The 11,808-nt window shown below is 44.0% G+C and overlaps 1 protein-coding gene across 11 annotated transcripts in view; it reads right to left on the bottom strand.

The window, feature by feature from the left end:
• ABI1 (abl interactor 1) overlaps positions 1-2,937 on the bottom strand; it is a 77,354-nt gene extending 74,417 nt beyond the window's left edge. For 9 of the 11 annotated variants that reach the window (XM_051802429.1, XM_051802426.1, XM_051802435.1 and 6 more), the window contains exon 1: positions 2,667-2,937. In XM_051802429.1, coding sequence (XP_051658389.1) covers positions 2,667-2,783 — 117 coding nt within the window. In that variant the 5' untranslated portion in view covers positions 2,784-2,937. The remainder of the gene's footprint in view (positions 1-2,666) is intronic. The other 2 variants (XM_051802436.1, XM_051802431.1) reach the window with 1 other exon arrangement.
• Positions 2,938-11,808: the final 8,871 nt, after the last annotated feature.

The following is an 11,808-nucleotide window of genomic DNA, read 5'->3' on the forward strand; positions in this document are numbered from 1 at the left end:
AAAGAGACAGCAATATTGAATACAGCAATATTTGGGGTGGTAAATTACTTTCCTCCTTAAGTCAGCAAAGAATATAAACCATAAGGCTGAGAACATCGTTCTGTCTGCTATTACAATTACTACAAATTGTTAGTGCCAGCACTCAGAATAGTCAGACAAACCTGTTCCACCTCAATGGCACAATGCAGAGTGAGTGACAGCACACAGTAATTTTTCCTACTAGGGAGCACATAGCCTTACCCACAGAAAAAAAGAGAAAGTGCTCTAAATTCCAAGCTACCCAGTTTCAAAGAGGCTGAAGTGATTCAGTTAAACGCTACTAGATAAGTTACAATATGGAGCCACTTGTGAAGTATTTTAACATTCACTTCAGGGCCAGGTTCTTTGTTCTGGTCTGTCTTTTTTATAAAATGCTGAATTACATTAAACACATACATTTTATATTATGTGCATGTTAAGCCTCTTCCTCTCCTTTTCTCCCTTGCCATCCCACAATACACATACTCCCAAATCTCATAACCCAGTGCCCTGTGTCATACTGCCTAATCCGGCAGTGGCCCCACCACAGGCACTGGCAGTATAATCTGTTCAGTAGTCCAACTGGACAGCAGATGGCTTTGCATCAAGTGCTGATTAAAAAACCCACCTCCATCAAACATCAAAAAATATGTAATTTTATCAATATATTTACCATTTTAACTGAGCAAATGTACAATACGTGTAAAATACAAGTGAGGTATGCATTTTCCAAAGCCACTGCGCAAGTCTTCATTAGGAATTTTAGAATTCCAGCTTCCTTTCAAGAGGGGTAAACACAGCTGTACACAGATAAAACAGACCACATCAATCCCACATCCAGCTGACCTTGATACTTGAGGTGAAAATGAGCTACCAAATTAAATAAAAAAAAAAAAAAAGGGAAAAAGAAAAGCCCCCCCAAATGACTGGATGGGAAATTGCTCAAGTGGTGGGGTATTTTGGTTTATTTTCTGGAAGAAAGAAAAGTTTTATGACTGAAGAAAATGATGTAACTGAAGATTCTCCGTAACTTTCTGACACAGGGAAAAAGTCAGGAGCAGGAGACAGGTCAAAACTTGTGCCGCAATTACCATAGCCATGTATTTGTCATATTTCCCATGAGTAAAACCAAATGAACCTCGCCTCTAAGAAGCATTTATATCAGCAGCTTTCTTTGGGTGGAGCAAACAACTCGGAAGCATAAATAGACATTAACTCATACTACCTCATATACCACAAAAAAAAACCCCAAAATTTGAAAATATGGCATGTTAGAACAGTTTTAATCCAAATATCTCTTTTTTAAAAAAAATAACTTCATATTATTAAAACTGTGTTTCCATTTTTGCTGCTCCATTTAACAGTAAAATAGTTTACCAGCAATGATGGATAACAGAGACTTTAATAACCTATACTAAATACTCATCACAGGTGATCTAGTATTAGATTCAAAAACTTCACTTTACAAGCTGTCTAGTAAGTCAAGTCGTGTTTATTTGCCTTTCGTCTTCAATTTTTTTACTGAAAAAAAAAAAGTTGCATTTCAGCCTCTCTGGATGGGTCTGTATCCACATCAGTATGACCAAATATGCAGACTTACAGAGTCATGTGATGTAAATCCTGAAAAAATAATAATAGTAAATTGTGCTTAAAGTAGCTTCATAAAAATAGACTCAAAGCAAGGCCAAGAACCACTGGCAATCTAGGGGAGGGAAAAAAATCCACACCGACCGGTTGAGAGACGCTACAACCAATAGAGCCTCTTCCAGCACCAGAGCCCCGGTCTGCAATCACTGTTGAAGGGTGTCTGAGTCGGGCAGCCTGCGAGAGGCACAGATTGCCATTTTGAAACGCCGCCTCACGCTCACACGGCAGTGCCAGCGCACGGGCAGCCTCCTGCCCCCGCACGCCGCTGCCGGCCGCGATGCGGACCCGCAGCACCGCGGCTCCCTCGGCCCCGCCGGGACCCGCACTCCGAGGAGGACCCGGCGCGGCTCCCACCGCGGATCGCCCCGCGGCCGAGCTCCGTGATGTCACCCGTGTGCGGGGCCCCTTCCGCGCCCCCGAGCCGCTGCGGTGGCGGCCCCGCGCTGCCGGCGCGGCCCCGGCGGAGCGCGGTGCGGGGCCGCCCGGCACCCGCGCCCCACGTGCGGCGCATCCGCCCCGGCCGCCGCCCCGGGGCCCGCCGGCTCCCCAGGAGGGAGCCCCGCCGCCGGGAAGCCGGGGGGAAACCCGGGATACCGGGGCTGAGCCGCCCAGACAGAGAGGCTCGGGGGCCCCCGCGCCTCACTCACTCCCCACCCCAGCCCTGGGAGGTCTCCGGGATGTGACTCATGATAAACAAATACAGAGGGGGAAGGAAGAAAAAAAAAAAAGGAGGGGGGGGAAAGACACACCCTCGGAGTCGGACTGACATAATAACCCCCTCTCTTCCCCTCTGGAGCGGGGGGAGGGAAGCCTGGCCCTTCAGCTGGGAAAGTTGAAAGAAAAGGCAAACGCTGGGGACCGGCTGCGGGGCGGGAGCCGCGGCGGGGGCAGCCAAGCGCCGCTGCCCCTCGGGCGGCTCCGGCCCCGCCGCCCGCTCCGGAGAGCCGAGCCCAGCCGAGCCCTGCCGGCGGCCCCCGGTGCGCTGCCCCGCCGCCCCTCACCTGGATGTAGTTGTTTTCGCAGTAGTCGGCGACTCGAGTGAGGTTCTGGTAGCTCTCGAGCAGAGCCCGCTTGCCAGAAGGGATTTCCTCCTCTAGCAACATCTGCAACTCTGCCATTTTCCACCCCTCCGCATCGCTTCCTCTTGCATTAAAGAGACAGCGGCAGCGCCGGGCTCGCAACCCGCCTGGTATTGTGGGATTCCTCCTCGCCTCGCTTTCGTGAACGCTCGCTTTCCCCACCCATCCTTCCCCCTCCGCGGGGAGTGGAAAGAAAAAAAAAGGAAGAGGGAAAAACCCGCCCCCGCTGTGCAGAGGCAGTCGGGAGCTGTAGGCAGAGCCGGCCGCATGCGCGGGCATCGCTCATGGCCACCGCCCGCGGAGATGGCGGAGCCGAGCTCGGAATTCACCAGCCAGCCTGGCCTTTGGGGTGGGAGGGCGGCAGCGGGGCTGGCGGGCCGTTCGTCTGGGTACCCAGAGACCAGGGGAGACCGTGGTGTCCCTCTGGTTGCCCAGAGGCGAGCGGAGACTCTGGTGTCCTTCCCTCACCCCCCTCAGAAAAGCCCCAGCCCTAAGCATCTCTCTGCAGGAGAGACCAAAAGAGTCTGGTTATCCGGCCACCTGACAGGCTAGGAATTTGAAAGGTCATTGAATCATTTAGGTTGGAAAAGACCTTTGAGATAATCCAGTCCAACCTATGTCCTAAACACCACCATGTGAAGTAGAGCATGGCATTGAGTGCCATGTCCAGTCTTTCCTTAAACACTTTCAGGGAAGGGTGACTCCACCCCCTCCCTGGGCAGCCCATTCCAGAGATAACAACAAAATTGGTAAAAAAGATGCAGGGATCATGATTTGAGGCAACTAGTCCTTTCTGGCGGTTATTATTCCCCAAGGGGATGGGAGAAATAATGAATCCAGCTTGTGTAGATCTTTGCGAAGACCTGCCCAGAATAACTACTGACAATTAGCCATTTCCTGGATCTAGTTTTATAAGAAGAGTGTAAATATTTGACTGGAGTAAATACATTAATCCTGCAACTCATTTACCTCAGTTGTTAATCATTGTTCAGGTCCTCCTCTGGCTGTTGCAAGGGTACGGAAGACGAGGGTCTGGTCATTATTTAGCACAATCTTTCTTGCGTATGTGTTTTTTGTAGCCAAAATCCTGAATCTACTGGAAGAAAAGCCAATAACAGCAGGTGACTGCTCTGCTGGGATGGCCAAGCCTGCCTTTGCAATGAGTAACATGGCCCGCTGTTCATGCCATGTGCTGTGTGCCCACAGTTACTAATGCAACCGGTGTTAGTCCTTGCATTTTAGAAGTTGTCCCAGAGAAATCCACACAGCAGTGAAAAGTCAGCATGCTTAGAATGAATCAGAAAAAAATACTCTCAAGCACGTTATAGTAAGACCAGATTATGGTCACTGGATAGTCATGTGGTATTTTACATGTCTTCTGGTGTCTGTCTTCTGTTTGCAGTCCTGAAAACTGTTCTGGTTGGTATAGCTGCTGCTGTCTCTAAATCAAATTGGAAAGAAGAAAACATAGATCTCCATTCCCCTCTGAGGTCAGCAAAGTCTAGCAACTCAGCCTAGAACTGTGGAGGTAAGGATGAAGAGTAGGGAGCCTGGGAAGGACCAGTGGGCCTGGGAAGGTTTTGCAGCTGGAGTTACAAAAAACCAGCCCCTACCTGGGAACAGCTAGACAGGTGCCAAGAAAGGGCTCTTTGGGGAGAGGAAGGAGCTGGTACATTTGTAGCACTTTCTGTGGGATAGATATTCATCTACATAGCTATCTTCTGGAAATTAATTTGGCAGCTTAGCAAAATTGTTTCCAAAGTGGCTTCAATAACTCTCTTTAGGACAGCATGTAATTTCCAACAAAACATTTTATTTTGGATTTCAGGTATCCTTTTAATGTAAAATAGTGTTCTGAAACTGTATTGAGATATAGACAAGCTTTAAATGTGTCCCAGGGCAACTGTGCTGCCTTGGGCACTGGCTTCTCCTTGTTTTCAGCTAGCATAATACAGTGACAAATTTGAATTCTCTGTTCAGGCTGGCTGCAAACTGCTTAACATACATTGCCTTGGATCTGTAATTGCCTACAGATCACAGACTGGCTTCGTGGAAGCTGTTAACATCCTCAAATGTAGCACAACTGTTGTTGGCGCTTCTTAATATGTTATGGCTGCCCCTGTACCAAAAAACGGCAGATGTTTGGGGCCTTGCACATCAACTTCCTTCAATATGAGAGAAATCAGTGGCGTGTGTTTTGCCATATATGTTGTGCTTCACTTTGGTGGGCAATCTTGTCTTACAAGCAGATGGCAAGACAGCTGCTGAGCAGGGCAATGGTGGCTCCTGAGAAATGCATCCCCATCAAGCAGTAGAGCGGAGGCTCCAGGAGGGCTTTCAGCCTCATTCCCTCCAGTGAATCTCAACCCAAAAGGCCTTGCATAAACAAAAAAACCCCTACCAACTCCATGTCAAAATGTGTTCTCAACTCAAGAAGACCTTGGAAGAGCACATCAAAGATCGCCACCTTGTGACAGCTGCGTTGTGGCTTTTCTGCAGCCTCCGGGGCACAGCTGGGCGTTATCCCCACAGCTGGGGGATACACCTGGGGTAGATACAGAAACACCCAAACTGGCTCCAGGTCAACTCCAGCAGGACTTTTTAACTGAGTGCCATACAACCATGACAGTACTGCTGTGAGGGCCATCCAATATAAGAGGTACTGGGAATTCTGATGTGGACATGCTCAACTGATTCGATCAGCAGGCCTTATTAACTTCTGTCCTACGCAGGCCCTCCTGCTTTCAAAATGACTCTCTGCAGGCTCACTTGAGTGTCTTTGCAGTGTGTTCCTCGTGTCTGAGGTTCTTGGAGGGTTCATTGACACAGATGGAATGGATCCAAGCTGGCTCCATGACTGTGCATGGTGTGTACATTGAGCAACTCCAAAGCACCTGAAAGCACAGAGAGACATTTGAGTAGCTACAGAAGTGCTTGGCAAATCTGGCAGGACCACAAATCTAGCACTGAGCTGCAGCCAATAAATCTTGAACTTGAGCTGGTATTTGCTGAAGACAGTAGTGTGCAACTGAACTGCGTTTGCTGGTATTTTCTTTAGAAACTGTTTTATTCTGTTGGATTTTTTGCTTTGGTTTAGTTTGTTGTTTTGGTTGGGTTTGGGGTTTTTTTGAGCTATCACACTTTCTAATTGCACCAGACAATAAACTGCTGATTAGAAGGAGAAGTTACCTAACTTACTCAAGATATTTCGAATGAGTAAGAGAGCTAGGAATTAAAATTTTCCTGGCTGGGGTGGCTGGACTGGTAGAGGAAAAAATTATGTTCATCAAACTCCACATAAATAATCACCCAAATGAGATCCTATCCAGAGTAAAATATGCTTATATACCCCTCAGTGTCTCAAATTTCCATCTGAGATTTTCTCCTCCTCAGTGGGGCATGATGATCTCCAGGGGCAATGCTGTCTTTCTGGGACATAACCCATTTTTGACTGGGAGAGAAAAATGAGACTCTATTCTAAATGCACCTGTTTAGAACAGCATCAAAGTAGGAGCATCAAAGCAACTTCTCCTGCACTGTAATTTGTGTAGCTCTGTAACTGTCTATTCCCCTTTCTGTGTAGCTCTGTAACTGTCTATTCCCCTTTCTAGGCCATAGATTGGCATGTGTCTTTGTTTTTCCCTTGGGAACAAACAGTACTTGCCTCAGTAGTGTTGATTGGAAAATAACCCTTTATTTTTTGTTGGACTGTTTCTCAGCTGGATCGATTCCTGATTCAGTTGTTTAGCTGCATGAGCACTTCTGACAGTGCAATGGAAAGGGAGATGAGGGATTTGAGGGGGCAGCTGGAAGCACAGAGGACACAGGGCTCGTTCAGCCATATCAGCTCTGCTGCCAAATGCCAAGTCTCATGTTCTTGTAAGAAAATTTTTGTTGATTATGGTCATGTAGTTATATAAGTATGGCTGTACTGGGGCAATGCTGTATGGCTACTTAATGCTGTAACTTTTTTTTTCCTGGAACCAAATTTTGCCTTTTTGGTATTTCCTACACCAAATTAGAAGTAACTGCCCAAGAAGCTGCATAGCTGTGTTAGTTTGCTTTCCTGTGCTTTAGATCCAGCCCACAGAGCCTTACTGAAGAACGAGAATAATTATCCATATTGATATTTCAGTTATCATCACAGGGTGTCTCAGTATTGCAGAGATGAATGGGGCTGTTCCTGCTTCTTGGTGACAATTTGTCATGCTTTCTGCGCTCTTATGGTCACCTCCACATGCCCTTTTTTCCAATTAATATTTTTAAGGTTTTTGTCACAGCTGTTAACAACCAGAGATGCTCCCTCATGCCTTGCCACAGGAGCAGGGGGGTTTAGGGCAGGACTGCATCCCTGAGCCTGGTCCGGGGACCCCAGTGCACCCTCATGCCAGTTGCTAGGCAGCCGGCGAGCTCTGTGCGGCAGAGCCGGCACAGCCAGCCAGGCATTGCTAGGCAGCCCAAGCTGCTGGGAGCACACAAATAATAAGATTCAAAATTGTGGCTTCAGGAATGCACAGGATAAGAGTGGCATAAAAAATAAATAGTTTTACTGTATTTTGACATGACCTTTCTCCTCCAATATATTTTCACTTGCGGGATTTGCCTTCCGTCTCAACCTCATTTTTCACAAAACTCTCTCCTCTTCATCCCTCCTGCATGCTTATCTTTGCTCCTCAGCAGTGCTCTGGTGTCAACTGTCCTCCTTTTCTGTCACCTCCACTACCTTTTTCTCGATCTGTCATCTCAGCTCTCCTCCCATATTCCACTGGATCTCCTGTTCCTTTGACCTATTTAATTTTGGTCTCCATTCTTTCGTCTTTCTCAGCTCAGCCTCTGGCCATCAGGTTGCCTCCTGACTTTTTATTTCCACTTTCACTGCATCAAAGAATTCCTCCCATATCTTCCATTCGCAGATCCCAATCTGGGTCCATTGTGCTGTTGTCTCCAGCTGCCCATCACAAGGTAGGTTTATCTTCTTAATCCCTCAAAATACTGCCAAGGCAGAGAAGGCATCCACTGGGAAGCATGGGAAAAGTGGAAGATCTAGACCCTGGTGATGCAACCATACCTATTCAGAACATCAAGAAAGTCTATTTCTTTCTTCCTGGACCTACACCAGGGAAGATGGCTATTTGTGACAAATGACAAGATTTGCTTCTTACACCAGTAACAAATGAGGCTAAACTATTTTGTTATAAAAACATTTTGAGGAAGGACTGACTTTAAAGAAACCACTTAAAGCAGAAGGTGGATTTTTGGGAGTAATCCTTTATATTAGCGAATGAGGTTTTTTCCTTCCTTTATTTTATGGCTTTGGAAGGGTAATTAAAATATGAAAAGAGTCATTCTATTGCAAGAGGTAGGCATGGAGTAAAGTCAGCTTTCTGAATAGACCCATGCAGGTTTGGCCCACTCGCTAGAGGGTAGGTTGGGATTTCCTGATTTAATAGCTGTTTGTTGGAGGATGCCTATCCTTTAAAATGGAAGGCTTTCTTTGATGTGTATATATGAAATAAAAATTTCCCTGGGAAAGGTTTTTCACCTTGCATAGAGCTCCTGGTCTAAAGCAGACAGAGAGACATCTTGCTCAGGAAAAATAATATTTGCATAATTAGCAGTGAAAGGGAATATAGCAGACCCAAAGACAGGTATCCTGTGTCCCTGATTTGAAAGGGTGGATGACCCACATCAGCAGTGTCCTACTCACTCAGCTCTATGGAGTGAGCATCCCAAGCAGGAAAAAAAATACTGCTTAAAGTCTTGAGAAATGTTTTGAAGTCAGAAAACACCTTTAGCACAATTTCTGTTCTGTTTTGCTCAGCTTGATAAAGGTATGAGAATAGCACAAACAAAAGTGTTCCAGAGTGAATGCATATAGAGCCACCCCAGGCTTAGTGGGACTTATTGGCTCAAACACTGTTTGCAGATCTATAACTGCTTCCTTGAGAAGCAGAGCCTAAGATGGCTTTGCAAATTCATGCAACACTGCAAACACTGCCTTGAGACTGCTTAGTAGTGCTGAACAAAGAATTAATGAACTCTTTTGGACTACATTTACCATACACAGAACTGAAGTGTCTCTGGTGTTCCTGGGAGCATCTCCAATGTCCAGGTTTTTCTGCTCTCCTTCAATTCCCAGTCTCCTGTGATCCCAGAAAATGCAGAGTTGATTGTAATAACAGTCATCTTATTTATTCACACCTCAAAATTGATTACTTCACGCTGATGGCTGTATCTAACCAAGCCTATGTATACCTAGACTAATTTATTCCTATCTTCAGTACTAAGTTTCTGTATTTGGTACAGTGGATGAATAAAAACCAGAAAGCAATAAACATATGTGTTTCAGAGCCACTATCTGAGCTATCTCTGTGGATTTTTTACTTTTTTAACTGTTAAAATTATTTATATAAGTCCATTTTTATTCTTAATAAAAAGAAATTAAAGACTCATCAAAATGTGCTTAGCATAATGCGAAGCTTTAAAAGAATATATTATTGTGAAGGTATTTAATCACACAATTGCAATTTTTCATTGTATTTGAGGAAATCTGAGCATGAATAGGAATTACTTTTATGTACTTTCTATTTAAAAGATTGGTGTTTTTCTAAGCACCGCCAGTTTTTTTGATGCAGATTAAAAGCATTCGTATTCTGTGCTGATTAATTGGTGTGCCTCTTTTGCATTTAAATATATACTTCATTGAATTGCAGCTTTCCATCACAAAGCAGGAAAGAAAAAATAATTAAATGATAACATCATGCTACTACAGAAGGAGTGCTATTTCCCCAATAAAAATAAATATTTGACAGCAATTCAGCAGTGATAGTATTACCCAGCACAATATTTGGATGGCAAAATAAGGCACAACATAATAGTACTTTTTTCAGCAAGTAAAAACACATTACAGTTCTTGGGTCTGTTCCAGCTCCCAGTGAAACAGTAAAGCTTCCACTGGAAGCGATACCGAGTGTGGTTGAGCAGTGTTTGAAAAGGACTATCTTCAATAGCACCGAGGGCAAAAGGAATGGGATTGGATGCACAGCAACCCTCAGATGCAGTCGCCTACTAGAAAATCACTTCCACACTAAGATAACATTGACATCCTCCTTGGTATTGTCCCAGTCAGAGCCCAGACACAGACTGTGCAGATAATGAGGGTAAAAAGTCATTACACATAGACTGAGGCTATTCTCTGTTGGCAACATTTAAAAATAAATCAGGCCATTTAGTGCAATCCAACAGAATTTAAAGGATAAGCATTGGCTATTCAGAATAAATAGGATTCTTCTTTCCTGTTACTTTTCATTATATAACAGGAACAATCTCTTGTGCCTATGAGATTGATTACATGTCTCGAACTTAGTTTAGATATTAATCAATCTTAGCAACCACTTCTTGTTTCCTGTAGCATAATGCGGTAAAAATTGTCCTTTAATTACCACTAATGAAAGTTACCTGCAGTGAAAGTGAATATATGCCACTGGAAAATAACTTGGTTCAGAGGGCAGCAAATGCAAATATGAACAAACTCTGTGATGCACAGGCACAATTAGTAGTGAATATGTAAATTACCAATGGCAGCTTCCTGCAATGCTCAACTATTTGCTGCCACCATTAGCTATGAATGTTTCAATTTATTTGGTCATAACCATAATAGTCCCACAGTATCTTTCTGGCCAGTGTGTTCCTAAAGGGTTGGGGACTTTTAAACAGTGTCATGTAATAAATACATACTTACTCAGTATTAAAAATATGTCTAACGTTCTTTAAAATAATTCTGAATTTGAATTGGGTAATTATGCTTGCCATCATTTCCCTTTAAATGTCTGACTCTTCATTCTGTATCTGACATGTTTGTTTTCTCAAAATGTCTTCAGTGTATAAGGTGGAGCCTATCTAGGTTTTTACATCAACTGAAAGATGTCTTGTAACTAGGTATCTTTCCTTATATGCTAAGAAAAGACTAATTTAATACTGTTCTGACTAAAAAGGGGATCAAGATATTGTTTTACATGGAAGATGTATAATAGACCCCTCACTGTACTGTATGTGAAATTTGTAGTTGTCTCCCCTTGTTATGCTTTGTTCTCAGTTGCTTATACCTTTGTCAGTCTTAATTTAGCCCTAGGAGCACATACTTCTATTTCAGACTTCATTTTTCCCCTTCAAGGAATTTGTGAGACAGAAACAAGAAGAAATGCTTTCTATAGCATCATTACAAATATTTCAGCCAAAAGGTTACACGCCCGGCAGCTCTGTAATTTGAATGAGGACTTTCAAATTTAGCAGAAGGTAGTTTCATGGCCACACCTCCTGTTCTTCCTGAAAAACCTGATAACATTTGGTTAATTCCTAAATTTCTAAAAGCAATATATTTGTATACTCTCAGTAGAGTTTATAAGAGTTAAGATTTATACACTGAGGAACTGGGCTATGCTGATAATGTTTCAGTGTGCCCTGCAAGGGCCAAGGTATTTTCTCTGCTTTTTTTTTTTTTTGGTTGTTGTTGTTCATACAATATCACTGTGGTGGATAATAGCATAAAGGGATTGTATCCCCTGGCACCTGGAATGTAACATAGGATGAATTCTGGGATGAGAGACGGTGGAGAAGTTTGCAGGGCCCAGAAAGAAGGGGCACCTGCAGATGTGAAAGAGGAAGAGTAGAAGAAAATGTCAAGAGGAACTACGTTGAGATGCAGATTGTTTAGGTATGTGGTGTAACTGGATGGGTCCATCATGATGGAGAACAGGTGGGCTGAGGAGAGCACTAAAAGCTACAGACACTTTCCACACATGATAGACTTGGACTTATTTTCTCTTGTTTTCTCACAATAGCCAAAACCAGGAATCTGTGGACTACAGTCTACAATCATTGCCAATTACTCCTGCTATGTAAAGGTCATTTGCTGTAGATCTGAAAAATCAAATCTTGATGTTGATACTTATGTTGACCACAAACCAAACTCTTAGAAAGTTTAAACAATATATTGACCAGTTAATTCCCTAGGGAGTACCATCATCTTATGATCTCACAGACAACGTGATACTTGTCTGGGTGT

Source organism: Manacus candei, unplaced genomic scaffold (assembly GCF_025592945.1).
Source record: "Manacus candei isolate 608988 ecotype Guabito, Panama unplaced genomic scaffold, ASM2559294v1 h1tg000056l, whole genome shotgun sequence".
NCBI classification, from domain to species: domain Eukaryota; kingdom Metazoa; phylum Chordata; class Aves; order Passeriformes; family Pipridae; genus Manacus; species Manacus candei.